Source organism: Fusarium oxysporum, chromosome 4 (genome assembly GCF_000149955.1).
Source record: "Fusarium oxysporum f. sp. lycopersici 4287 chromosome 4, whole genome shotgun sequence".
Taxonomy (NCBI): domain Eukaryota; kingdom Fungi; phylum Ascomycota; class Sordariomycetes; order Hypocreales; family Nectriaceae; genus Fusarium; species Fusarium oxysporum.
This window is the reverse complement of record NC_030989.1, coordinates 4,642,993-4,669,832: the sequence shown is the minus strand read 5'-3', so window position 1 is coordinate 4,669,832 and position 26,840 is coordinate 4,642,993. Positions and strand designations below refer to the sequence as shown.

Here is a 26,840-nt window from a genome sequence, read left to right as displayed (position 1 = left end):
GAGATAGAAAGTTTGTTTATAGGAGCATGCTAAGTATCGAAATATGACAGAAGGAACGGTAGTAGGAAAATGCGGACCGAACCCAACAAATCATCCAGAAATCGAATCTCGCCGCATCCTCTTCCTCCTTGATCTCGAGCCCAGTGAGCTTCGTTTCTTCGAACCTGTACTTCCAAGCAAAGACCAAACTTGAAGGTCAGGAGGCAAGAATGTACCACTATATGTCTCTCGTCTGAAAAATTCCATTATAGATGAAAATAGAAGCGCATCCATGCCGCAGTAAACAGTAATTGCTCTCCCGAAAGCAACCTCGTGCATCAGGTCTTCCCGTTCAAACCAAGATCGTCTCAGAAATCCGATGATGGAGGACTTTTCTTCATCAGAGGGGATATATGAACATCCAGCATTTGCGACAGAAAGAGTTTCATCAGACATGGTTTCATCCACGTCTTTGCCATCAGCTCGAAGGATTGATAAGATGGCTTCTGGCGCAAGCTTAGTATTGTCGTTCTGAACTCCAACCCAGGCGATGACAGAGTTAGCACGGCAGTAAATCTGCGCGATCAAAGAACCATGATTAGATCGCTCCTCCGAATTGCTCTGATCGATACAAATTGCATCAATCCACATCGGTCTCCCAACCCGAACAACCTCCGGAATAGGAACAAGTTCTCTTTCGCTGGCGTCTTTTGCATCTTATAAGCAATTTCTTCAACATTTTCCCAGTCCTTTGGCTTCGTGTATGTGATGTAGTCCATTGGCGTTTTACCATGCGAGTCAATTACCTTCATACTGGCACCATAGTCGAGAAGGATGTTGATGATATCAAAATGACCAAGTTGTGCTGCGTGATGCATTGCTGTCTTGCCGAAACAATCCTGCGCATGGATATGAGCACCTTGTTCTAGCAGCCGTTGAACCTTTGGTCGATGATTGTTTTCCACAGCTGTCATCAACTCTGTCTCCAAGAAGAGTTCATTGCGCTTCTCAACGGGATCATTGACCTTTTGAGCCATCTTGAGAGCTTCGTAGATGTTTTTCGGCAGAAACATCAACTTTCCATTGATGGCGATGGGATAGCGATGCATAGGCCCGTATTCGTCAATGTCGCCTGGATCAGCACTATCTGGGTTCCCCCATGTGGAAGAGATGAGATCGAAATCTGGGGCCTCGTTGATGTCGACTGTTTCGAGGATGCATTCTAGTAAAGGTTCACCTAGTATTGAAGGAGGTGAAAGCTGGCGAGGTCTTTTGATAAATGAGAGTAAACGAATTGATGATGATGAGGGAAGATGTTGGTATGAGAAGTTGGTAAAGTCAATTGGAGGCGCATCGATTGAAGCCATGATATAGTTAATTGAAACTGTGATGTTTATGTGTGATACTCTGTCTGTTGGTGATAATTATCGTATCTTCATCGTGATTCTTATAATCTCAGCACTGTGAATCCTTCTGCCAAGACATGCATCGTGTGCCTATTTTAGTGCAGGCGGAGGGCGTTCTGCCTAGCTCAGCCCCTGTAAGTGGATGCATTCGCTGTCAGATCCGTCGGACTTGACTCGGCTGCCTCCCCAACCACCTGAATATCTTCACTATCCAACGGACGATCAGTGTGAGATAGTCTTCTGCTCTACAATGTCTAACTAGTCATCAAATTTATTCCAACGTCCCAATACAAGTTGTTCAATCCAGCAGTATCATTCTCCGCCTGAACCCCGCCGGACTCACCAGCCAGTAAGCATCGCAGCGTGATATCCCTGTAAGTCTCGCCGGCGAAGAAGGCTAGATCCGATTTACACTTCTTGACAACAGCTTCTTTGAACTGCTCAGGGGACATCGAGTCTGCTTTCGAGCCCTTGGACCCAGATTCAGCAACCTTTGCAATGGGCCGCCAGTAGCCAATCTCAGCAAGTAATAGTCCAACAGTGTAGATATCGTGGACCCGCTGGAAGCGCTGTTCGTCACCGTTTTGTTTGGATCCCGATTTCAGTCGCTTGCGTATATCAGGATGCAGGTATACGACTTCTGTATCCTCCACTGATGCTGAGATGGATAGTTCGGTAGGTGAATCTGGTCGTGAGATCGCGAAGCCGCCGATGATAGGTTGAGTAAGGTCAAGTGTCTTCGACTTTGCGTCCCCTTCATCTGTGAGAAATGCGATGTGCAGAGAATTGAACCGCTCGTGATGCCATCGAGTTAAGAGAAAAGTGTAAAATCCCATGGCCAGCTTTGAAGCAAGCTGGAGGCGTTGGTTCAGACTTGGAAGAGCATGCTGCACTCGCGAAGCTGATTTACTACCGGCCGCCGATTTTTGGCCACCAGATAGCATATCGTAAAGCGTATACACCTTGGTAGAGGACGTAAAGCTGCGAGGTAAGGTCGACACGAGACCAAAAGATCTGGCGCTCCCAAACTCGACGAATCCAAGAGCAGGATAAGCCTGTATTGCCGAGAAAGTTCCAATCTGCTGTAAAGTCCACGAGATCTGTGCCATGCGAGAGTGAGCCAGTTTATAAGCACCAAAATCTTTTGGAATAGGTATCCATTCAATGAGAACTCGCGAGATCTGACCATCTTGAGATGCGTACTGCGATATTGTGTATTGACATCCTTTAAAGACATCTGCTGCGACGAGACCTTCGAATGCAGCCTCTTTGAGTTCCATCTTTTGGAGGATAGCATCGAGATCCATGCTCAAATCCGAGCCGTCTTTGAAGCGCCATCGTATCGTCATGAGCTTGGCGCTTTGGCTCAGTGTCCCATTGCGATTGTTGGATAAGTTGACGATGTCCTTAATGTTTTCTGGCGAGTCCAGAGCGTAGCCTGCGATTCCAAGCTCGAGAATACTGTCCCGAATATTCTGAGGCAGTATGCTGTAGAGAGTATTGTTCCAGTATATCATGGACTCAAGTGAATCATCGAGTGCGGTTTTGTCAGTGTCTTCTCTCCATGGACTCGTGCTGTGTCTGATCCGAGTTGTCCATGGTGTATGCTTCAAAAGTTCATTGGCGAAGCGCTTGAGCCGTTGTCTCGATTTCGCAGTGGCCTCTCCAAGGTCTCCGTCATGATCCGTCACGGCCGGCTCTGCCTGCATGACCACCAATACGCCGTTCCGCTGGAGAATCCCCTCAATTTTCTCAAGAAGTCTCAAGACGCTAGTCGCAGCATCAATAATGGGTTTGCCGAACTGCTTATCCAGCGTCACCTGTAGAGGCGAAGACTGAAGCGGAACATTGAGAACAGAATGCGACGACTTTTTCGTGATCGCAAGATGCTCCAAAGCAGTCCACCACGTCTGGAATCGAAAGAACTCCATCTCCAACTTGCACATCCAATCTGCAACATCGTCCCCAAAATCGTCGGCTCTTCGAATAACGCGCCATACTTCAAAGCCCTTCTCAAAAACTGAGATCAAACCACCGAGGCCGATAATAAAGGCTGGTATCTCAAAGCCAGACATTTCGGCGTGGGGGAAGTGGGTTGAAAGGAAGAGGTTGCGCAAAGAAGCAGGTTTGATGGTTTGACTGGCGATCTAGACCCTGATAAGCCAATGCAGGTAATCAATAGTGCCGGAACCCCTCATTTTCGGCGCCCAAGCTGAAATTCGTGCAGTGATTCCGTAAGCTCGTGAGAGCGAATATCGTAGTTCATTGGTCTAGATCGAGACATGGCTGAGATATGTCACAACCTGGTTTCAGCCTAGCGAGGAAATCAACCTTACATTCCGAACCCTGCGTGAAATAAGAAGCCATCCCACACTTCAGACGCGGGCAGGATCGCAAATTTCATGTACAGTCAAAATGGGCGACTTTCAATCATTTTCGACATATTCCGCTGATTTCTCAGCGACAGAACTGATCAACCGACCCGATAAGACATATGCCGTCAAAGGCCAAGCCGAATTCTTGGCTGTCGCCGTCGCACTCGATGTCCCAATCCTCAGTGCCCAGAACAATGTCATCGCCAGCATGAATATCCTTTCAGCTGGTGCAGGCGCTTCATTCGCAGTGTTTGCATCAGCTGAAGAACTTAGTCTTGATGCAGATGAGGACTTTATCAATGCGACACCCGGAGTACGCGATTGGATTCAGAAAGCGAAGGATAGCCAGAAGTTTCGACGATATGTGACTAAAAAGATTGTTACCTCTCAAGGAGTCGCGAGTGACTCGCCTCAGCTTGCCGCTGCCATCAATGAGATACGAGTTCTATCAAATGAGACGATTCGACAATGCGACTTTATTGTTTCGATGCTAGCCATTTCGTGGAGCGAGTCGCCCAGTGTTGGACGATTCTGGCCACAGGTCTTGCTTGAAGCTGCTGATGAAGGGACTTTGACGGAGTATCTCTCTTCTAACAAAGTCGACTTCAAGTCCCAATTGGCAATATCCATGAACATCGGTCGCGCGCTCCAGTTTCTCCACGCTCATGGGATCGTTCATGCTGATCTAAAGCCAACGAATGTGCTCGTCTTCACATCCGGCCTGGACGAACACCAGCATGATCTCCTCGACAAAACTGGTCTTCCACCAATCCGGGCCAAACTTTGCGACTTTGGGTATGCGGTGATCCTAGACGATTACAAGTCCGAAAATCTATTCCAGGCGAGAATCGGTAGTCTTCCTTGGATGGCACCCGAGCTCGATGCAGAAGAGCCGATCAGATTGGAGGATCTTCACAGAACAGATATCTACTCACTGGGACTGCTCACTGCCAGCATTTTCATGAACGGCTACACGCCCTTTGAGTCATTGAGCCCGGGAGAAGTGTTAGAGATCAAGACGAGACCACCAGAACAGTCAGGATCAGCTGTCGCAACACTCGTAATGAACATCAAAGAGAAAACAACTCTCACAGAGCAGCAGGAAGAGTTCGTTTACGCTTTTCTCGACGGAACTTGCGCACCTTCACCCTCGGACAGGGTGTCATTATCGGCGATACAGAGTTACCTTTTTCTGGGACTCATGCAACAGCTTCATACTGGAAAGGCGACCATCCCGTTGGAGTGGTTTAAGGATCTACGACCTGCAGCAGACGGATACAAGTATGTAGCCCAATCGTGGTTTTGATCTGATGCTGACATTCCAGGGGTGCTCTGGCTGCGCTTGAGAAGAAACATTCAGGATTGGTAAGAAGGCTCAAAGTCTACTGCCCTGCTGGTCGACCATGTCCTTATATATCTGCTTATTGTCTCTCAGATAAATGAAATAGACCAAGACGAAATGTTGATCCAACTCCGGCAAATGTACGACGAAGTCATATCCATCAAGATCAACAACCCAGAGTTTGAGGAAATGCTCGCAACTTGTTTCGAAGACCACAGCCTCAAGTCAGCTAGTCTGAAGAAGTTTAAGAAGAACTGGAAGCCGGACGGGGATACTCAAGATAGTGAGGGCTTCATTTCTCGGATGGAAGAGATCTTTGATGGAGCTATAGCCAAAGTCCCTGATGTAAGTAAGACGCTCCATGATTGGCGTCACTAACATGTCAGTTTGCATTCGAGCACACTTTGAACGTATCTCTCATCCCCAGAGTGGCCCAAGAAGAAGCCTTTCGAGATTTGAGGGAGAGCGTTGAGTCAGGGGATCTACAAGACTCTGCTGCGCCACTTCACCTGGCTGGGGCATATCTCAATGGACAACTTGTCGAGCCGTCAACAAACAAAGGTCTGGAACATCTCGTGAGAGCAGCAATGATGGAGAACTCAGAAGCCTTGTCGGTCATACTAAACATCTTCGACGCATGCGATACGTCTTTACCATCAGAGAGCGAAACCGAGTTACTAAGAAAGATTGAGTCTTATGGAACCAAGACATTCGGCCTTGCCCAAGGAACACTTTTTGACCATTTAGTTCCTAAGCATCTCTCAACGAATCAGGTCCTTGGTAAGACCTGGACTCGCAAGTGGCCAGAGAAGTACGAAGAATATCTCGCAACTGAGCGCAGATTTCCTAATATGTTTCTCCTCCATTGCAATAGTCCTTTGTTCCTGAAGGAGAAGCCAAACATGGACACTCCAGTATTCGACTTTGATCGTCTTGCGTGCCTCAAAGATGCAGGAAAGGAAAATATAGACCCAGAAAGGACAGGTGAGTTTAAAGAGGAAGTCACTCGACTTGACTGTCTCAACTGCTGCAATAAGGATGGTTTCATGCTGCTTCAGATCGCAACTGTTAAGAACGATCTTGTCATGGCGCATGCTCTAGTTGAGCTTGGCGCTGATGTCAACGCACACGGCAACACTCACGGCTGGGTACCATTACTTCTAAGCTGCCACTGCGGCCATTTCGACATGGCAAAACTCCTCATCGATAACGGTGCTGACCCCACCATTCGAGAAAGTCTCCACGGAGCTACGATCCTTCACTCCCTAACCCAGTTCTCCAAACGCGAGCACTGCGAGGAGATATTCGACATAGCCTTATCAGCCGGTCTTGACATCAATGTCCCTATGAAGAACGGCGCAACTCCACTTCACACTACATTTGCAGCGTGGGATTATTCTCGAGGAGTGGCGACTGAGCTGTTGCTGGAGTATGGAGCAGATGCGACAAGACAGGTCCAAGGATGGGACGGCTTCTTGAACTTCGATACGGCAATCACTCATGCAGCGCAACAGCTTGACGTCGATCTCCTACGAAGAATGTTAGCTGCCTCAGAGGCCTTGGTGGCGATTCTAGGGTTGTCAGCGCAACGTCAACTCAGCGATGCCAAGGCTCAGGCACTCAGTGCTCTTTTCCAAAGAACGCGCTTCTACTGTATGTGCGTCGGAGGTAAAGGGTACAAAGGAAAGTTGGAGACTGTAATTTTCCTCCTAGCTGATGAAGACGCCCGCTCGGTGTTGATTGAGCGACGACGAGTGGATAAGAAGCAACCGACAGATCCCTTCTTGACGATGTGCACTTTCAGAGGATACGGTTTCTTTGTCGATGCATTTCTGAAAGTCTTTCCAGATACTGTCATCGATGATCCTTCGTGGAACCTACCGAGACTGTTTCTTCATGTCGCCATTGAGAGGAGAGACATCGAGGCAGTGCGGGCCTTCGTCAGACAAGGTGCAGGTATCCTCACCAAGGAGAGAGGAGGGAGGAATGCGCTTCACTTTGCAGCGCACTACTTCCCCAAGATCCTGCCAGAGCTTATCAAGACACTTGAAGAGTTCCCTTCACAGAGACGACAGGGGAAGAGTATGACAGGGATATTGGAGGAGCAGTGTAACTCAGGGCTCACGGTCTTTGCTCAACTTTTAGTCGAGGGTTATGACGATGAACGAAAGCTGGCAGAGACTCTACGTGCTAAGTACTCTCTGAATCATGACTATAAGATGCATCGAGATGGTAGTTGGGTGACATTCGGGGGCTATCTCGTCTCACTCGCTGTTGCTGATGGCTTGGTACCGGTTGAGCATATCCAATATCTTCTGAAACTTGATCCACTTCCAGAATATGCAACTACACCAACGGGAAAGACCTTATTAGCGACAGCTATCGAAGGCTTTTCAGGATGTAAGTGCCCATATACTTGTAAAGACACCGCTGACTTTCCCAAGCTCGGGACTCGTATGAACTTGCATGTCATCAGATCACAAGAATGCTCCTAGCGAAGTACCCAGATTTTGATGACGTCTTCCGTGTCGCCGATGAAAGAGGTCGGACCTCTTTACATATCGCAGCTTACTGGTCTAACACGACCGCTTTGCAAATGATCAAAGACCATGCACAACGGCATTTTCCCAACAAGAACATTCCATGGAACACAGTAGCCAGCGGCAACACAGTCTTGGATCACGCCTTACTCGGCATCAAGGAGAAGTCACTCCCAGCGCTTGACACTGAAGTCAACAAAGTCGCCACACGGTCGACTAGGAAAGCTGCGTTGGCGTGCTATGTGTTCTTGCGTGAGAATGGAGCGCTGCATAATTGGGAGTTGGACGGGTCTTTGGTAGCGTGAGTTCAACGAAATATTGATAAAAGCACCTCTGATTGCTATAGGGCACGATTAATCATGTACACGCCTGACTTTCAGAAGATCGGCCTTTTCTTGAGACTTGCGACACAGAGACTTGGGCTGGGTCCACCAGACGTCGACTTGGACAGTGAGTTATTTATTCAGCATCCAATCCACACCTTTCAAATTCTGACATCAATAGGATGTGTCGAGGTCGGCACTACCACCAGCCTCGATGGAAGACTTATCCGAGTTCCAGTCGTGGACCTGATATGGAAATATGACAATTTTATCCTCCGATTCTATTCCGTTCGGATCTCATCTCTTGCCGTTGAAGGCCTCCGTCAATTCTACGGTTGGCTCGAGAAAAGACTGACAGAGACTGAACCACGTTGTTATGAGAGTTTAGGGTTACCCGCCGGACTTTGTAAGTGCATGTCGATCAATGCCGTTGCTGTACTTACTCAGAGTAACAGGGCCGTTTATGACTCTCACCTACGACCAACCCATACCTTACGCAAAAGACACTATGCGCTGGACCCGAAGCGGCCGCATTTGGGCCGAAGAAGAACGCGATAGCCTGAAAGCACAATTTTCTTCACTGTGGGATATTTTCTTTGGAGAGGTTGAGGAGCAGTTCTTGTCTAGGTTTGAGATGGCTTAATTCCGTGGCGGATTTCCAGATGCGGTAATTCTTAGACCCGTTAGTGCCGCCGTCCGTCTATCTCCGGTGCCTTAAGCGCTGAAACCTCAGCACTATCCCTAAAGAGACCTTTTTGGGAATAATACAATTGATACGTCCGATGATAAATTCCGTTTGACGGTGGTATTGTTGTAGTATAAGAGGGAAGGACAGTCAGTACAAAAACCATTGAATTGCAATCCACCACAATAATCGCTATCAACAAACTTTATTTCCGTTACCTGCAAGAACGCGATTGAGCTACTTCACCCTCTTACGAAGAAACGACATCTTCACTATCCACAATGCCTAAAGTTCTTATTATCGGCGCCACTGGCTACCTTGGCAGCAGAATCTGTAACGTTCTCGTCAACAGCGGTCAACACAGAGTCTACGGTATTGCGCGCAATGAAGCCAAAGCCAAGTCTCTGGCCGTTGCCGAAGTCACCCCCATCATCTGCACCGACCCCATCAACAAGCCGGACGCTTATCTCAATGCCATCCGCAACTTCAACATTGACACAGTTGTTGATGTCTCTGGCGCTAATCAGGAGTCCGCAAAGTTCCTCGCCGACGTGAAAGCCGTCGGTCAAGAGCGTTTGAACAAAGCAAAGTCTGCAAGCCTCACGAATACCCCGAGACTCGGGTTCATTTACTGTTCGGGAACTTGGGTCCATGGAGCGAGTGATAAGCTAGTCAACGATCTCGATATCGTTGGACCTGATGCCACACCACCACCTGCGCCTCTTGTCGCGTGGCGTGTCGCCCACGAGAACGGTGTTCTTGCAGCTTCTGATGTCCTCGATGTGGCTGTTCTACGTCCGGCGCTTATCTACGGTGGCGAGAGTACTATCTGGACAACCTTCATCCTTCCACTCCTCCAGGCTTCCCGAGATGGATCTTTGGACACTGTCCAGGTTCCATTGAGCATTGACTCTCGGCCCAGCCTTGTCCACGTTAACGATGTCGCCACTGGTTTCCAGAAGGCTATAGAGAAGCTTGCACTTATCAACAGCACTTCGGTCTATCCTGTATTCGACCTTGTGACAAGTCAAGAGAGCATGTCGGAGATCTTCACAGCTCTGGCTTCACGTTGGGAATTTAAGGGACGCTGTGAGTTGGTAGGCCCTGGGGATGATTTGTTCGCGGAAGCAATGGGGACTAGTCTACGAGGCTCGTCTGATCGGGCCAAGCAGTTACTTGGCTGGGCACCAACGAGATTGAATGGCTTTGTCGCTGATATGGATATGTATGCTGATGCATTTGCCTCTCAACATTAGTTCCGAATTCTGGGCAGCGAATAGGATTGAGAGTCTGTCCTACTAGGAAGGCTACTAACATATAATGAAGACTATAGCCTTTACTGGCTCTAGGAAATATGTATGCAGTATTTACAAGGCCTTGCTGTCTTTGGGAACTAGTATGTGACCTCAAGCCCCGCCATTACTCTCTCCCTGGTGAATCACCGTCCATCTCATAGACTGGCTCAGGCTCACGACCCTTTGAACCATTGACGGAGATAATTGACCCCCTCATTAATGTGCATTTTGTCCACTGAAGGAGAACGACCCTGTCATCATTGACATACGTGCATCCAGTGGCGTAGAGGGTACCATGCTGGGGTTGGTGTAAGGCGGCACAGGTCGGTGTTGTTGTGGATGATACGGGTATTGATTCTGGTTCACTGAGTGGGCCATGTTGAGTTGACCGGAAGGTACTATGTGTTCCTGGCGCTTGTTCTTTCTCCGGCGTCGACGTAAACAGAAAGCACCAAGGCCGATCAGCCCAAGAACGGCTACACCCCCAACGACGCCTCCAACAATAGCCCCAACAGGGGTAGGCTTGTCACGGGAGCCATGGGAAACGGAGGAGGTCGTTGAATCGCTGGTCGGCTGAGGTATCACGTAGAGGGTGACAGCGCTTGGACTTCCAGTAACCTTCTTTTGCACCGTTACAGTGACTGATTCTCCCAAACCTTCCGATGCCCCATCAGTGAGAGTCACTGTACTAAGATTTGGACTCTTCTGCCCTTTATGGGTAAAATGAACACTCTCAACCTCCTCAACCGTGGTTGATACACATCCATCATCGACGACGCCACTGGGGTAGAGATATGTGCGGCAGAAAGGCCGGTCCGAATTGGTATTGGGATGTCGCATCAGCGCTGAAGACTGGGAGATTCGAAGTCTTACCATAAGATATTGAATTGATTGCTCTGACAGACGTCGTTACATCGCGTTGAATTAACTGCTTCTGAAGACTCGAGGCAGGTGTTATGAAGCTGTGGTCCACAAGCAACTAACCCACGGCCATAAACACTAAACACAACCCAAGAGCATAAACGACTGCTAGGACAGGTTACTGGCGAATCTTTGGCTCCACGGACGTAGCCGCAAGTCTCATCGGGTGCGATGGTAATTGCCAATGCAGAGTCTTCTGTTTCCGCTCGTGGTTTCAATCCTGGGCCGTATCCGAGGAGCATGTTAAATGGGTCAATTATTCCTAATGGAGCTTCCGTTACTGTCGCTGGCGCAACGCGAGTCTGTCCCATTTGGGCGCCATGAACCATATTCATCTCATGAATAGCGTGGAGGGCAGTCCCAATAAGGGAGAAGGAGCCGCAGCGGGCTGGCCAATACATGCTTAGTCCGAACAGGCGGTGACAGGGGAACAAGGAAGGCCAGAATGGAACACAACTTTCGTCGCGAAAGTTGCAATGTGGAAGGAAACACTGAATTGCAAGAGAAGGGTCAGGTTACGCCGTTATAAACAGGAGCTCTTGAGGGACAAGTTCTCTAATCAACCTACCAGGCTCGGCCAGCAACCAACAACACATGACACGACGAGAGGGAGGTTCCATATTACGTGAAACTTTGTGATGTGGCTTGAAAGTACTGGAGCCTACGCCGGGTTTGATTCGTTTGGCATCACGAGTTGAAAGATATCGATGCCATAATTTAACGATATAAGTGGTGGTCTTGGCAACCCATCAGCCCCAGGAAGTAAGCCCCATAAGGCTCGTTACTACTAGAGAGTCTTTAGTGTGTAAGGTCGAATATGGAGAGCTGGGGCTGATGGGTTGCCAAGACCACCACTTATAATAAATGACACCTAGCATAGAGAACCCTAGCTGCATCAATAAGAACAAGAGTGGCAGCTAATTGAGGAATGGTGATATAGCCTGGAATTCTGGCTCTGTAAGAGTTATAGAGCCTATAATCTGTCAGGTCTGGCGAGCTTTGTGTGGCGGCTTACATCCATGAATGCCCATGTCGCTGGAATGATGGCTTGGAACGCCATGCGCTTAACCTAACCTTACTAGGCGAATAGAGAAAGGTGATTTGCCAACTAATCTCTGGAAGGGTCCCATAACTATGTACACAGGTGAAAAAGGTCCAATTCATTCAGTTCACGGCCTGGTAAGTGACGTATCCATGTCACATACAGTGTGCCCACTTCCTCAATCGGGGAGCATCGATCACTGGATACAGAGTGATCCGCCATAAAGAATCTGAGCAATCCCCAGGCACTCTATACGTAATGTAATCAAGTATATTGTATAATTGAAACCCCATCTTTATAAAGCAGAAACTTTCAATGGACCCTCCAATCTTAACATTTCCCTTCTAATTTCAATCACCCTGTAATTAATTGTCTTGCAATATTTAGGTACAGCCACGTGATTGAGCACGTGATACAACAGTATTTAGAGAAGGGACAGAACCAACACACAAATGCACCCTGGTCGGGTCCAGAGAGAGTAAGAAATAATGATCTATTAATAGATTCGGTGGAATCTACTTCTATAACCCCGCATGTTAATCAAAAGCGATATTTACTGATTCACCTTTCATATCATCCTACCAATACACAGCTAAGATCTTCACAATGAACGACCTGCGTCAAATGCACAGAATAAAATGCCTTGAATTCTTCAAAGACCGCTATGGACAGCGTATTCAGTATTACGGTCTGACTGCATATGATATGCCTACCGGCAGGGTTCAAATCCATACCACGAAATCCACATATGGATCCATAATGTGGATCCATATCCATTCCATTCCATTCCACGTGGGCTTCAGCATTTCCATATCCACGCCACGAAGCCCCTTCCACATGTTCCACATGTGGAAATCGTGGAATATTTTAGGTGGGGTTCGAAAATACCTTGATTTCCTTGTGAAATCCCGCATATCCTAAGTACTTTCTATCACCCACAACAACACAACATCGATTTGCCACCCCATTTTCCTCCGTACACAATGAGTCCATTCTGGGGGCTTCACTGTTACTCGCGTTACTACCCCAAATCGAAATGGCCACTCCCCATCCTACCAAGTCAACCACATCCGTTCCAGAACGAACAGAAGAGGACAATCAACGGCTCTTTCAGCTCTACAAAAGCTGGATCTTGACGGAGAGAGACGGCAAGGCGCGTCTATAGGTATATCGGTTCGGCTACGAATATCCAGCATAACAAGAAACAGGAACGTCGGTGGGTGTGTTGCCTTTGCGTCAAGCAACGGCGGATTTTAATGGACCAATGACAAAAACATTGACGTCACCGAGGGCGGGCGGGACCCATTAATTACCATTGTTGGACGAAGTAGGTTTCCATTCCACGAATTCCACAATATGGATCCATTTCCATAATGGATCCATTTCCACCCATTCCACATCGAAATTATTAGTCAGCATCCATATCCACGCCATATTCACAAATGTGTCGTGGAGTGTCGTGGATTTGAACCCTGATGCTTACGCTGGGTGCTGTTCTGCAAGTCATCGCTCACGCGCTCCGGTCTTGGAAGCCGCCTTTTCCTCTCTTCACCATCACCTTCTGGCTCGCGAGTCTCGGTCAAGCATACCAAGACACGCACGGAAACACTTACGTCTCTGGAGTAAAGGGCTCTCATAGGTGGCTGGCGTTCATTCATGCGATGTACATGGCTGGTTGTCTTGTTGGACCATTCGTCGCGACTGGTGTTGCTTCTGCAGGAAGTACGTCGAGATGGTACTTGTTCTATACATTCCCACTTGGCATCGGTGTTTTGAACGTCGCTTTCGTTGTCTATGCGTTTTGGGACACTCTGAGACTGAAGAGAAAGCAACCGCCAACCGAACGTACCCTCGAGGCCGATGAATCGCCTGCATCAAGAAACGACGATGCATTTTCCTTGATAAAGGAGACTCTCAAGAACAAGAATGTCTGGCTCATTAGTCTCTTCTTCTTCTTCTTCCTCGGCGCAACTCTCACAGCTAGTGGGTGGGTTGTCGAGTATTTGGTCGAGGTTCGCAACGGGGACATCAATCAGATGGGTTTCGTGCCCGCTGGATTCAGTGGAGGATCACTACTTGGGAGACTGTTTCTTGCGGAACCTACACATCGGTTTGGAGTTCGCCCAATGATATTTGCTTTCACGATCCTCAGCATCGGATTGCAAGTTTTATTTTGGCTGTGAGTCTTCCTTCGTGATGCTGGAGATCGAGCTAACGCTTACAGGGTTCCGAACATCATCGCCGCTTCCATCGCCATCAGTCTGCTGGGCTTCTTCATGGGACCATACTTTGCCACAGTAGGTTGACTCCATAACCTCAAGCGACTCAGCTAACCAGACCAGGGTATCTCTGTCGGCTCGAAACTTTTCAATCCTCGCATCCAATCAACAGCTTTGGCATTTTTGTTTGTATTTGCGCAGCTCGGAGGCTGTCTGTTCCCAATCATCACTGGTCTCATCGCCGCCAGTGCGGGAGTCTCAATTCTTCAGCCTGTTCTTTGTGCGCTTCTGGTTGCTACGAGTGTTTCTTGGCTGTTTGTTCCGATGCCAAAGGAAGGTGATAATACGACACTGCACCAGGAGTAATTGGACTGTGGGGTCTTGCGGCGAGGACGAAGCGCAATATGCTGCTCTAGTGCTGAATCAAGAGGAGGAGGAGGAGAAGGGACCGATGGTATATGAGAGAACCCATTTGAACAGGAAACGCGAAGTAGCAATAAGGGGGTCATTACAGACACGCGAGTCGTTGACATGTGTTGGGAAATGAAACATTCGATTATTTGTAACGATTGTGAAATACAAGCTTTGTCTTTTCAGCCTCATTTCTACTTCTTCACCCGACATGTCGCTGATGACATCAATCTGCCTCACCACTGTCTCTTCTGAAAAAACCACTAAACCTTCCTGTAGTAGGGTTCATTTTATACCCATCCCATTTCACGTTGACCCAGAGATATGAGACGCGCATCAAGCGACGTCGTTATTCTCAGCCAAAAGTTGATCTGCATGAGCTTCTCATATGAGAGGACAGACTCAAGCATCGCTTGCTCATCGGTCGGTGGCGCTATACTTGAGAGCAGAGTTTGTGATAGAGCTGGAGACGATGGTGACTATGTTGAGCGTGTTGTGTGTATGGTGGCTTAACTTTTGAACTGGGGGAAATGTGGGATCCTGCACGGGCCACTGACTGGGAGCTTGGGGTGACACAAGGGGGTGCCAGCTCTGACTTTGCTTCCCAAATCGCAACCGAGGAGCGATCGCGGAGCGGTCGAGTATTTCACCAAGCGTCAAGGTAAACAAGACCTTCTGTACTGTGGGAATGCTACTGACGAACAACGCCAGACCTTGTTCACCACAAACGAACTCTTGCTTGCCGAACTTCACCCCGTCACCCAGCCGCTTAGCCTCCTTCGCTTGACAGTTCTTCTCCTCCCAACTCTCCAAGCTTTGCTACAACATCAGCAAGCACGGACAAGCGCAAAAGAGACTCCAACAGCCCTCCCTCTTCGGGTGGCCACTATAACCATCCTGCCAAGCGCGCCAGGAAATACTCATCACATCTCTTTGTCTCAACAAAGGAGGAACGATACACTGAACGTCTGGCCCACATGCGAGACAGACTCGATAGATATAAGCCATCAACTACCAACGGAATGTGGCCTCACGTCGTCGGCCCTGATGTAGCGCCAGCCAGCCAGACTCTTAATACGACACCTCTGGCTGGAAGGCCATTGTCGATTCCATGGCGAGCGACATCAATGACGGAAACTCGGACATGGATGACAGGCAACTCAATCTGTTCATGGTCTGTGCCCGTATGTTTCGCTGTTCGCCGATTTCTCTGTTCTTGCCTCTCTTCGGTCTGTCTTGCGATGCGCCAACCTCAGACCAGACTTTGGTCGACGATGCTCCGTCTCTTTGGTCACAAACCCCAGTCCGTCAGCTCACCCAGATCTTGACGCACCCTGTCTTCAAAAGTAGGAGGGATCATTTGGCTACCATCCTTCAATATGCCGTCATCCTACGAACAAACGATCGACGACCGTGGGTCATGGCTATGCGGTTCTGAACACATGGTGGTATCCTGGAAAACCGACAAGACGAATAAACGCGTTGAAGGGGGGCGATGGATTGCCTCTCCACTCGGTCAGAGAGCTCTATCAAAATGCTCGTATAGCGAACACTCTCTGGGACTCATCTCCTCTTTCTGATCTCATGGAGTCTCTCAAAATCATCGTCAAGCAACGCGCAACCTCTGATTACGGAACCCGTTTCCACGTGGGTGTACCTCTGTATCTTTTCACAGCCGCCGACATCAATAATGTTTAGCTTGAAATCGACAATTCGGCTTGGGCTGGGATACCTGCACTTCCCAGTACAGACCTGTGCTACAAACACTCCCTGGACGCAACCGAAATGTCGGATGACGGACCCGACTTCGACCAACTCGCCGACTTTTACTGTAGATCATGGCACTTTGAGGAGCGGGGAATTGCCAACTGCATTGAGAGAAATTCCCATCCACTACTATTTATGGCAATTGGGACAGAAAGTGACCAGTCTCAGAACCCCCGGAATCTGCGAGGTGTTTTCGTGGGCGCAGATTTTGTCGATGAGGTGTTGAAGAAGTATACGATACTGAAGTAGTAATGATGTGGTCAAACTGTGGCCGGTCAAGAGGATGTTCCTTGGTCATAAGAGCGAACTTGCGAGTGGTGTTTTGGGAAGAGTGTACCATTAAATATTCAATTTTCTTTCACAGTCCAAACAAAACTGATAGGACGCCTTCACATAATGATGTTACAGTCAAAAGTTTAGGCTGTTTGTTACGAGAATCAAATGATACAGTCATGGGATGTTCTGTGTGCAAATGCCAGCCATTATTTGTCATTACATTTACTCCAAGCTATGAGCTGTTGACCATCAGGTCCCCTTGGACCATGTCCAACCGTTGTAGGCTGCCGTAACACAAAACCAACCACGAGCTATTGTATTGCTCGCCCAATCGTATGATCAGTAAGGTTTCGATTTTGTCACCAGATATGCAACAGACAAATTGCGAGGGCAAAGAGCCCACTATAGTGAGCGCAGGTAGCTACTAACGACGCTATGTCACCAGAGCAGACTACATGAATGTTCTGAGTGAGAGTGTTAGCGGGGCTCTGACAAATCACATCGAAGGACGAACATACCATTGGACAAAGAGTGTCCTTTGCCAGACGCTAACGTCACGCATATCCAAGCTATGCAAGGATCACTGTCGATTGCGACCGAGAATGGTGTCAAAGATCTCCCGTTCTCTCTTCATGGATCCTGCCACGATCAGATCTGACAGTTCTTCCGAGTCACGAGGAGCATCGTTCTCAACCCCAGTCTTAGCCACATAGCGGGGGAAGATGATATCCGTAGGAAATTCAAACAAGCCCGCCTCACTACCCTCACCGCAGTGAAGTTCCATAGTGTCAAGGGCCTTGCGGATGTTCTGAAGATCAAGTGTGGTCACACTGTACACTTCGAAGCTACGCTCTTTCGTGATGTAAGGACCATCCGTCTTCGGAGAATCTTGAACGACCTTGGCGAGCTGCAGCATCACAAAGATCAAGTGTTTGGGATCTGTCAGGTAGGCCTTGATTCCGTCCTGCTGTTCCCGATAGAGGGGATCGTCAGCGGTGAAGTCACGAGCTTTGATGCAGCGTGGAGGACTTTCGTTCGTGCAATGACTTGCGAAGATCCCGGAGATGGGAGTTGACACAGGTCCTGAGCACAACTCCATGACGCCGCGAAGTTGCTTGAGCGGATCCACGTCCGGGATGGGGGGCATCTTCCAAGGGCGTCTATCATCGGTGCGGCAGATGACGGCATACTGAAGAATCAGAGTGAGGTTGTTGGTACCCTCCATTTCGAAAACAGGGTGCGACATGAGGCGGCAAAGCTCAATACAGAAAGTGTGGCCCCATATCGGCTGGTGTGTTTCAGCGCGAAGACCACGAACGGGAGAAAACAGACAGATCGGGTTCTCATCACACTTGCGCATACAGATCTTGAAGAGGAATGCGAAGTGGGCTTCTGTGCCAAAGGCGTACGTGATAACTTCGGGGACAAGGCATGATGGGTAGGCAGAGGCGTCGGTGAGGTCGGCTTCAGAGGGATATCCGACCTTGCGCAGACGTGCCTCCGGGGGGAGTTCGATGAGAAGTGCCATAAGCTGGTCCATGATAGGCGAAAGTGAGGGTGAAGGTGAAAGTGAGGATGAAAGCTGAGATCATGTTGAGAAGGGATTGAAAATGAAGAAAGATATGATGGGATAAATTGACGAGAAGTAACAACCGCTCTGGATAACGCGCCAGGCAACCAAAAAGAGCGAGCTCTACGCGTCTGGTGGTACAGAGATGGCCTGTGACGTAGCTTGAGCAAACAAATGGCAGATACCCGTGGGCAAGCTGCAGCGGAAGTGGAATTCAGCCGTAGATATTCCGGCCCACCCCCTGGCCACCATAACAAACAGGCTTCCCTACCTTAGGGGAGGCAATAAAACCTAGGATCATTATCCTAAGTGATGAAAGTATTTAGGTAAGCAAATTGTATCTTAGTAGGTCTTTCGATCAGTTAGTTTTGGCGCCCTGACTTAATGTCAGAAGATTTAATAATCCTTCCTCATTAGCAACCTGAGCAAAGACTTCAAAACAGACCAGCCAGAATTACCTAGGAAGAGGGATCATCCAACAATAAGCGCACCGATGAGGTCTTTTCCCTCTGGCCTGAAACATCCGTCCGAGGGCCTGATTCCGACACGATGCCTCAACTAATCACTTGGAGGGCTGAATCGATCAACTTGCTTCAGGAGTTCCCCTGTCCAAAACTCTTCCAACAAGTATTCCGACTGCCCTGTGGGTTACTTCCAGCGGACCATGGTGGAGTCATGAGAGCTCGACAAGAGTTACGCGGAGGGCTTTGGGGAGGATTTGCGAAGGAAAGGACAGCTGAAGAGAAGAATCAGGAAGCTATATTTCTTTTACCAAACCATTACGTTCACCGTGCATGCATTGTGTATATTGTCCGGGGAAATCTTTACAATTACGCGGGAGTGATACTTGGCCATGCCCATACGACTTGAAATCATGAGTAGAAGAAGGGTGCATGTAACAGAGTGACGGGGATTTGAACCTGCGATCCCACAACTCATGAAGATATCAAAAAGGGATAGCGGCTTCGTGGGCAGAGCTCCCCCGCTTGGGGAACGGCAGCAAACTGCTGCACCACCCTAGCGTGTGTCATACCTGACCACTAACCCCGTGAGATCATTTTGAACTGTTGGTATATATACCCTTCGAGGGCCGATGGAACCGAGCCTGTCGCCAACCCTGCCAACGTATTGCCGCATGGCTACGCCCAAGCAACCTAACATTGTTTCAAAGTGCAAATGCATGAACAAGTGGTTTGAAGCATTACAAGGGACGGAGAGCATGGAAGCATTGATATCTTTTCCCTAATCCTCGTTTGACTTGGGGCTCGTACCCAGTGAAGTAAGCAGAGCAATCGGTGTGAACCTACTGTCGTATTCCTCCGATCGCTTTACACAGCAGCACGCAAGAAAGAGTTAAAGTGCAACAGGCGCCCATAGACATAACCAAGGGGAGACAAGAAAACTAAGGACCTATATCCTGAGCGACAAAACTAGTCTAAGGGCCTTTTAAGTCTGCATTAAATTTACCTAAGCCTTTTTGTCACGTAGGATAGAGGTCCTGAATTGCTCCTTGAGGATCACATGACAACCTTAGGCAAATTCACATCCCCATGTTTCTTTCACGGTAGGTGAAAGGTAAAGAACACTTCACTGTCGTAGAACCTTTGGTGACTGTCCCAGGCACGGTTGTTTGAATGAAAAATGTGGAAACTATGGAGCACAGTCTTTGTTGTTTAGCTTAGTCCCTGGAGCACTTAGCGCCTTACTGCTCCGTCAATCAATCATTTGTGCACCAGTGAGCCAGACATCATAGATTCACCGCAGGAATACTGCTAGCTACCAAAGCATGGGCCATATGGCCAGCAATTATTTCTTTCACTACATAAAGTAGCGCATCTTTACCATTTTGCACCATTCTTTTCATCTTGTTATCATCTCAACCATTCCTCGCAAGCGCAAGACCACATGGCCACCATGAGCAACGAAGAGACCCAAGGTGCCTCTGGAGAGGACCAAGAACCTACATTATATCACATGGGCCTACCCGGACCTTTCCTGGTAGTCGGACAGTCGCTCCGACTTGTTGGCGCAATCAATGCCCAAGGGGATTTCAGGAGCCTGGCTCTGCAAACTTGTTATGGGCTGCCAAGTCATGACCAGAAGGTCAGTATCTGTGAACTAACGGATGGTGCTCAACAGGTCGTACTTGTTGAGGGAGGAGACGAGGCCTTGAAGATGGTCTTGCTCGCTCATGAAGCTGCGGCAAGGTTCTGCTGCGCTGTGGGGTCTCCGTCCTTGGTGTACGATGTGATCGTGGAGGATGAACGAGACGAGCGCTCTTGAGCGGGGATCGACGGGTAAGTTCACGGAAAGCTCCTAAAAGATATAGCTGACAGTTTCAGTGATTGGGGTTCCATATCGCGGCTCGCTTTGATCCTCCTTTTGTCGACGCTATGATTGAGAGTTCATATACACAGAGAACAACAGGGGCACAAGATAAGGACAGTGATAGATATGTATATGAAGTTTTGGAGCGGAGTACTTGTATTGATGGAGACTCAACTGGACATAACGATTCCCTTGTTCATGGTACACTTAGTGTTAGTCGCCATGGTTTAATCGAATATTTGGGCAATTTAACGAGAGAAAGAATTGAGAGACTTTAAACCTATCTCCTTATAGTGTTTGGGAACATTGAAGGTGAGACAACACATTGCAGGCTTGACACCCCAATGTCCCGATCAAGATTTTGGGACTTCAAGTGGCCGGGTTGTCCTTGTTTCGGCCGGCCAATCATAATGCCAAACTGATATGGGTATTTACAGTGAAATATGAAATTGGATAAAGAGTCCTGCAACGCATTGAAGTTGTTTGTTACCAGAAAGCAGCCTGCGCGACACCCTGAATGCCATTGGCTCGAGATCCAGAATGTCTAGACATAGCCAGTCACCCATTGCTTCGGGCCCGCTTACATTTCCGAAAAAGTAATCCTTTCCAGGCCGCAAAAAGGCAATTAAAAAGCTATTCACAGAACGGTTGCCGGCGTTCTGCCAAGATCGTTGCGGGGGAGGTCGAAACCTAGACCTCTGGCTCAAGACGTTTCATCCTCACTTAAGCGACGACGTCAATCGGCCATCCTGTATAAACAGGCTGAATCAACGTTTCGCGTCGTCTCGGCTTTAAATTTCGAGCCAATCACGTTTCAATTAATTGCAACCATATATCTAAGCTTCAAACGGTAGCTATTAATAGTAGAAACCAAACAGTTTCAGTGGTAATATAATGGTGTAATGTGCTGGAAACAGAATGACTTTGAGGCGAGATGGGTTCTTAAGTGTTTAGGTGAGCGTTTCTTCAGTCCAGATGGGGACGCGAAACAGTCGCGTACTCAAATTAGAAGTGAGGTGGGCGCGAGAGGCCTGGCCTTTGGCTCCCTCTCGAGTCTCAAGAGTTTGAGGCTATTCTTGTATTTCTTGGCTTCATTCGGGTGAAGAGTATAATTATTGAGCTGTATTCTTCCTTCTTGTACATCTCCATCTTCTCATCCTCAGTCTTCATTCAAGCACATCATTTGCATCCTTCTCAAGTTCATTTTCTTGATACCCAGCACGAACACATTCCCCAAAATGCCTCTTCTTCGAAACATCCACAACCGACGAACAACACGTCAAAGACACATCAACCCTCATCGAATCCTCGCTACCAGTCTTTTTCTTCCCGCCCTCGCCTTGGCCGATGACGAGCCTACATCCTCAACAGATCAAGTCTCCGAGCCTTTCGTCGACCAAGTGACAGGTCTCACAATGGAGCGCTTCTTCGGCGCCCGAACGTCCTTCACATTTGCCCTGGCCTTACCCGACGCCGCACCTGCGAACGGAACTGCCGGTTCCTTCATCGGACAACTACAATTTCCGCTGGCTAATGGCGAAGGATGGGGTGCAGCTGGCTTGACGGGAGACATGGAGGGTAACTTCATCCTTGCCGCATGGCCTGACGGAAAAGGAGGAGTCATGGCTTCGTTTCGACAAGCGATCGATGAGGATAACCCTGCGGAAGTCAAGGGAAACTTCAAAGTGAGACCTTTGCCTGATGGAGTCTCGGTAAACGAGACTTCACTACTGTACACATTCCTCTGTGAGAACTGCCTCGACAGTACACTGGGTCTTGATCCCGAAGCTGCTGTTGGTAACGCTGTCATGGGCTGGGCCTTATCGGAGAGGCCTCCAAGGGGAGACCCTTCGAACCCCGGGGCATTCCTTGGTTTTCACGAAAGGGGCTTTGGACCCTTCACTGCGCGACTGGCGCAAGCTAAGACAGCTGGCTTCGATGCTGTTGCAGCCAAGGCGCTCGAGCCGGTGGGTGACTCTGGAAGGGCTGTAGCGACAGTACCCAACGCGTTCCTCGACGGCGGGAGTGATGATGAAGGTAGCAGTGATGAGGGAGCTGGAACGGGAGGTGGAGTCGGAGGTGGCAATGATGTGGATAGCGACTCTGGGGATGATTCAGGAGATGAAGACGATGACTAGATGGAAGATAGAGTAGTTAGTTTCCGCATTGCTTTCACAGTTGTACATCATTGGTAAAAACGGCGTCTATACTCAGCATACTTGAAACCAGAAATTTAAGAAATCTGTATGCTCCCCATGTTATGAGCAACGTCTGTACATGAGCCCTACTAGCCAAATCTGATAAAAACCGAGTCCAGCCTATAAGGCACGCTGAAACTGTTCGTCAGGCGGTTAAAGACAGTGAAACATGTGTCTTGTCGGTAACATCATGAATGTAAAGGAGCCATCATGGCTCGTCGTCAATGAGTGAGCTGGTTATGACGCGCTATCGCATCCACCTTCACACCAAAGGCCTTACATCTCGGTCAAGCCCAGTGCACGATGGGACCATTTCAGCCTTGTCCCCCAAAGAGCATGTATACACAGACTGATTGTCGTACTCTCGTGAAACAAGGACCGACTCGCAGATCTGGCTCCAAGGCCACGATGGCACTTCCATGTGACGGTTTCGCTGGTCTCTGTTAACATTCAACAATCAATAAATTGAGATCTAAACACTCACAGATATCTCCGAACACACACCGACCAACCCGAATCTCAGCCCAAGCCCCCGAAGTGCTTTTTGTAGCTACGTAGCAAGTGCTCCCTGAAAATCTTTTTGTGTAGTCCTTTGCCTCGGGATCCCGCCAGAGGATTGTTACTAAACAAGACCGCTCATCATGAAACTCATCATAAAATTAGAACCGATTACCACAATATGCCTAAGTTTAGGATGTGTCGCGCGTGAGTCACGATCTTCTTCTTCTCCCAAGGCTGCATACATACCGCCAGTCTCTGATCCTGTGATAAGCAAGGTCAGCCATATCGTCGGCCTGCAGAAATGGGCCTTCACTGGTGTACAGGCGCCGATTGTTGCAAGGAATCTGCCTTGCCATTGTTCTGCGTGTCGTGCATGCAATATAGTCGCTGGAATGATGTTTTCACAGAGTCAAGCACAGAGACTGAACCTACACTTGGCAGGAGAATGAGTGGGGCTCCCTCTATCCGTTGGGCCACATTTGTGTAACGCTAGGTGTAGAACTGGGTCAAATAAGGACGACTCCGTACAAGAAGAATGCACAATCGTAAGTGCTAAAGAGGATGATCGACGGTCGCACGAGTCTTCGCTCGGTGATAAATCAAAGTACTTCAGTGATTGCATTAAGTAGACCGGCGATTGACCCCTATGGAGTAAGACAACGACAGCTTACGGCTGTACTGCTCTGCGGGAGCTTTGGAAAAATCATGGATCTACTCCTGCACAACCATATGTTCCCTCAACCTAAGCCTGTCCATCTTCAAGCGCCTTACCATCGCCTCGGCCGTATGCCCTGAGGCGTGGGAGCGCCAGCTGGTCCTCGACATCAAGTCCCTGACGGCGTGCCGGTATCTAATCAAGGTCCCGCGATGACCATTCAGAGTAACGCCGCAAATGATGCAAGAAAGTCACCCCTCATCACGCGAGTACACCGCAAGAGCTATGAAACCTCCCAAGTTACGACTCCAAACATCTTGTCGGCGGAGAACAGGCCCGTCTTCCTACCATTTAAGGCTGACATCGTCTCTTTTGGTTGATTCACATAAAATGCAGTCGTCGAAGGTTTATTACCAAAGCAGTGGACATGCGCCCTGGTTTCATTTGGTTCTTGGATAGACTACTCCACCGTCTCATGAAGTACGTCAGTTGGTCAGCAGTCATGTCAAATTCAAGAGTCATGGGATCAGAGTCAGCAATGACATAGGCGTGATCGTATCCATAAAGAGGGAATGAAAAACGAAAGCCTAGAAGTCCATAGAAAACAATATTCTCTACGACCTTTCCATAAAAGACCTTCCATATCAGTTCGAGATTATTCAAACCGAAAGAAATATAATAAGTTAGTAGCTTAGCCATATTACTAAACCAATACAAGAGGTTATTTATATATTACTTAGATAGTTTTTGATATATATTTTACTTATATACTTTTTAATATATTTAATATAAAGTATTATATACTTTATAAAATATGGAATAAATATAAACATACTTAATCATTATAAGAGCTTTAGTTCTATTTTAACAGTATATATGTAATATAAGTATAAATTCGTTAAATTTAATATTTACTATTAAGTCAAATATTATAAGTAAGGTTTTAGTTATTCTGTTGATAGACAAGGTAGTGCTGTGCCATTGCAAAAGGGAACGAGCGCCCCACCTTTTTATGGCTCTTCACAACAACAGCATTCGCACTCAGGCCCGCTCGCGCTTTCCATAGTACACCGCAATATTTGCAGCACTTGCGAGCGATACACGGTCAAATATCGAAATGGCCAAAAACGACGACAAGAAGAATCAGACCCAGAATCACCCTGGAAACAAGGGCAAGGGCAAGAGCGACGACAAGCAGTCGACGAGCGGTGCTGGGTCGCAGAGCGGACAGCACAGCTCGTCAGCTCAAGGTGCCAAGATTGGCAACCTCATGAACATTATACCACGCAACAGTCTCATGTTCGGGACGGCGGAGGACGATGTCGGCCAACTTGGAGTTGGCGTAGTGAACCGGCACACCGGCCAGCTCGCAAGGAACGAGATGTGTGTGTCAACCTTCAGAGGTAAACCCGCGATTAGCCGTAGCGTTGATGATGCCTCCTGCCTGCCCGAAGTCGCGGATATTGCAGAGCAAGTCAAGGAAGGGAATCAAATCGGGTCAGGCCTCGTGTCAATGACCGACCTCAAAGCGTTCATGGAAAAGTGCGCCAAAAGGAAGGTCATTGCGCTGGATAGTGAGGACGAGGAGAGAATAGAAGCAGGCAGGGCCCTCAAACGGTCTAGAGCCTCGTTTCTTCAGCAGCAGAGGTCTGATCAGCAGGGAACTCGCCCCCAGACCCAGGGTGATGGTCAGGACCAAGGCCGACCTCCCGACAAGCCCCAGAGACGGCTCTTTTGCGTTGGGTGCAAGTCCAACAAGCATCGTTTGGACTCATGCCTCAAGGCTGGTAATGATGGGCTCATGAAGGGTTGCCCGCGCTGCAATACCCTCCGTCACAACGCCAGCAACTGTCGCAGCATAAATACCGACAAGGACAGGTTCATTTTGTTCGTCAAGAAACGTTGTAATATGCCAAGCTTCTTGGACTTCAACACCTGGTTCCTTCTTGCCTCTGCTGTCGGTGGCCTTACAGCGCAAGACCGGTTTCCGTGGACCGCTGAGTTCGCAAAGTTCATTGCCGATGATATCGAGCAATTACAGAATGACCTGGACACCCTGGGCCTTGGAGGTGAGTTTGTACTCCCCGAGGATCCAAGGCTGCTGGGATGGCGTGCGGTTGAGGCGTACCATAAACGCCGGGCGGAAGAAGACCAGAAAGCTCTGGATGCTTCACGAGATACTGTTGTCATTGATGGTATCCCGATGAACAAAAAGAGGGCGGCGATGATGCTCGCTGATGACTCTTAGCCGACTGTGTGCGCTAAGATGGAGCGCCCTGTTGAGGCGAGTACCAACAGCAGTGGATGTAGAGTCGAGTCACTGGGTGGGAAGTTCAGATGGCCCGAAAAATGAAAGTCTCGTTGCTGCAATAAGTGTCTGATTCTGCCGTGACTGTGTGACCTGCGCCTTGATCTTATCTTGCGTGATGTAATTCTCTATTGTTCTACTTCAATTACGCAATACTACGTGCAGCGTTGTGAAATTCCTAAATCTACTTGTCAAAGCGTGCTTTCACCCATGCTGTACCACCAAGAAGCACCCCAAAATGCCTTTGAGGGAACTACCGTGACAGTTACACAAACTGTGCTGAATATCCTTGACCGAGTTGTGAGCGGAGGTTTGCACACACTCGTCAGCCTTAATCACGACAATGAAAACAGTGTATCGGACTGTGATTCCTGGAAATGGTAGAAGGGGAGCAATTGTCGAGCCACCAAGGGTTTGCCACCAAGGGTTTGCCACCGAGCGCGAGGTAGAGGGGGCGGCCACACGCTCTACTATCGTCACGTGATGGGCGAGCAGGTGAACGGGAAGGAACGACAACCAGATTTACGGCCCTGTTAGGATGAGACTTAGGATGAGGTTTATGATGATATTCTCTCTCGTTGGGATGCGAGTGCGTGAGATGCAAAAGACAAGATGAGACGGAGGGTGATGCTGGCGTAAAACCCAGCTTCAAAGACATACGAATGATTATGAGAGGTCCAGGTGAAGTTCCAACATTGA

At 48.6% G+C, this 26,840-nt stretch overlaps 13 protein-coding genes across 13 annotated transcripts; 9 read left to right on the top strand and 4 right to left on the bottom strand.

Annotated features, from left to right (window-relative positions):
• Window positions 1-90: 90 nt before the first annotated feature.
• On the bottom strand, window positions 91-1,346 carry FOXG_04513 (uncharacterized protein; the record flags this gene model as incomplete). The annotated part of the gene is made up of 2 exons (XM_018382547.1): window positions 91-686; window positions 794-1,346. 2 exons carry the CDS (start codon window positions 1,344-1,346, stop codon window positions 91-93), a joined length of 1,149 nt encoding a protein of 382 aa, XP_018239280.1.
• Window positions 1,347-1,639: 293 nt separating this feature from the next.
• Window positions 1,640-3,460, bottom strand: FOXG_04512 (uncharacterized protein; the record flags this gene model as incomplete). Its single annotated transcript, XM_018382546.1, has 1 exon — window positions 1,640-3,460. The coding sequence occupies one exon, from the start codon at window positions 3,458-3,460 to the stop codon at window positions 1,640-1,642; it is 1,821 nt and encodes a 606-aa protein (XP_018239279.1).
• Window positions 3,461-3,800: 340 nt separating this feature from the next.
• Window positions 3,801-8,608, top strand: FOXG_18847 (serine/threonine protein kinase; the record flags this gene model as incomplete). The annotated part of the gene is made up of 8 exons (XM_018398983.1): window positions 3,801-5,041; window positions 5,086-5,125; window positions 5,196-5,447; window positions 5,489-7,502; window positions 7,547-7,943; window positions 7,989-8,092; window positions 8,147-8,371; window positions 8,421-8,608. 8 exons carry the CDS (start codon window positions 3,801-3,803, stop codon window positions 8,606-8,608), a joined length of 4,461 nt encoding a protein of 1,486 aa, XP_018239278.1.
• A 323-nt stretch (window positions 8,609-8,931) lies between these two features.
• Window positions 8,932-9,906, top strand: FOXG_04509 (uncharacterized protein; the record flags this gene model as incomplete). The annotated part of the gene is made up of 1 exon (XM_018382545.1): window positions 8,932-9,906. One exon carries the CDS (start codon window positions 8,932-8,934, stop codon window positions 9,904-9,906), a length of 975 nt encoding a protein of 324 aa, XP_018239277.1.
• Window positions 9,907-9,917: 11 nt separating this feature from the next.
• Window positions 9,918-11,667, bottom strand: FOXG_18846 (uncharacterized protein). Its single transcript, XM_018398982.1, has one exon. It carries the CDS (start codon window positions 10,819-10,821, stop codon window positions 10,162-10,164), a length of 660 nt encoding a protein of 219 aa, XP_018239276.1. The 5' UTR covers window positions 10,822-11,667; the 3' UTR covers window positions 9,918-10,161.
• A 1,693-nt stretch (window positions 11,668-13,360) lies between these two features.
• On the top strand, window positions 13,361-14,854 carry FOXG_04508 (uncharacterized protein). Its single transcript, XM_018382544.1, has 3 exons — window positions 13,361-14,087; window positions 14,133-14,205; window positions 14,251-14,854. The coding sequence occupies exons 1-3, from the start codon at window positions 13,384-13,386 to the stop codon at window positions 14,491-14,493; spliced, it is 1,020 nt and encodes a 339-aa protein (XP_018239275.1). The 5' UTR covers window positions 13,361-13,383; the 3' UTR covers window positions 14,494-14,854.
• Window positions 14,855-14,862: 8 nt separating this feature from the next.
• FOXG_18845 (uncharacterized protein) lies at window positions 14,863-15,051 on the top strand (the record flags this gene model as incomplete). Its single annotated transcript, XM_018398981.1, has 1 exon — window positions 14,863-15,051. The coding sequence occupies one exon, from the start codon at window positions 14,863-14,865 to the stop codon at window positions 15,049-15,051; it is 189 nt and encodes a 62-aa protein (XP_018239274.1).
• A 598-nt stretch (window positions 15,052-15,649) lies between these two features.
• Window positions 15,650-15,976, top strand: FOXG_18844 (uncharacterized protein; the record flags this gene model as incomplete). The annotated part of the gene is made up of 1 exon (XM_018398980.1): window positions 15,650-15,976. The coding sequence occupies one exon, from the start codon at window positions 15,650-15,652 to the stop codon at window positions 15,974-15,976; it is 327 nt and encodes a 108-aa protein (XP_018239273.1).
• Window positions 15,977-17,161: 1,185 nt separating this feature from the next.
• Window positions 17,162-18,121, bottom strand: FOXG_04507 (uncharacterized protein; the record flags this gene model as incomplete). Its single annotated transcript, XM_018382543.1, has 1 exon — window positions 17,162-18,121. One exon carries the CDS (start codon window positions 18,119-18,121, stop codon window positions 17,162-17,164), a length of 960 nt encoding a protein of 319 aa, XP_018239272.1.
• Window positions 18,122-20,056: 1,935 nt separating this feature from the next.
• Window positions 20,057-20,434, top strand: FOXG_04506 (uncharacterized protein; the record flags this gene model as incomplete). The annotated part of the gene is made up of 2 exons (XM_018382542.1): window positions 20,057-20,254; window positions 20,291-20,434. The coding sequence occupies 2 exons, from the start codon at window positions 20,057-20,059 to the stop codon at window positions 20,432-20,434; spliced, it is 342 nt and encodes a 113-aa protein (XP_018239271.1).
• A 1,283-nt stretch (window positions 20,435-21,717) lies between these two features.
• On the top strand, window positions 21,718-22,617 carry FOXG_04505 (uncharacterized protein; the record flags this gene model as incomplete). The annotated part of the gene is made up of 1 exon (XM_018382541.1): window positions 21,718-22,617. One exon carries the CDS (start codon window positions 21,718-21,720, stop codon window positions 22,615-22,617), a length of 900 nt encoding a protein of 299 aa, XP_018239270.1.
• Window positions 22,618-23,713: 1,096 nt separating this feature from the next.
• FOXG_18843 (uncharacterized protein) lies at window positions 23,714-24,049 on the top strand (the record flags this gene model as incomplete). The annotated part of the gene is made up of 2 exons (XM_018398979.1): window positions 23,714-23,723; window positions 23,835-24,049. The coding sequence occupies 2 exons, from the start codon at window positions 23,714-23,716 to the stop codon at window positions 24,047-24,049; spliced, it is 225 nt and encodes a 74-aa protein (XP_018239269.1).
• A 901-nt stretch (window positions 24,050-24,950) lies between these two features.
• Window positions 24,951-26,081, top strand: FOXG_04504 (uncharacterized protein; the record flags this gene model as incomplete). Its single annotated transcript, XM_018382540.1, has 1 exon — window positions 24,951-26,081. One exon carries the CDS (start codon window positions 24,951-24,953, stop codon window positions 26,079-26,081), a length of 1,131 nt encoding a protein of 376 aa, XP_018239268.1.
• Between the last annotated feature and the right edge of the window lie 759 nt (window positions 26,082-26,840).

Excerpts from the sequence above, each read along its gene's own strand:
- FOXG_04508 (XM_018382544.1), top strand. The coding sequence starts at position 13,384 with ATGCTTACGCTGGGTGCTGTTCTGCAAGTCATCGCTCACGCGCTCCGG. Across the intron at positions 14,088-14,132 it reads TTGCAAGTTTTATTTTGGCT|GGTTCCGAACATCATCGCCG; the intron begins GTGAGTCTTCCT and ends TAACGCTTACAG. Across the intron at positions 14,206-14,250 it reads TGGGACCATACTTTGCCACA|GGTATCTCTGTCGGCTCGAA; the intron begins GTAGGTTGACTC and ends TAACCAGACCAG.
- FOXG_18846 (XM_018398982.1), bottom strand. The coding sequence starts at position 10,821 with ATGGTAAGACTTCGAATCTCCCAGTCTTCAGCGCTGATGCGACATCCC.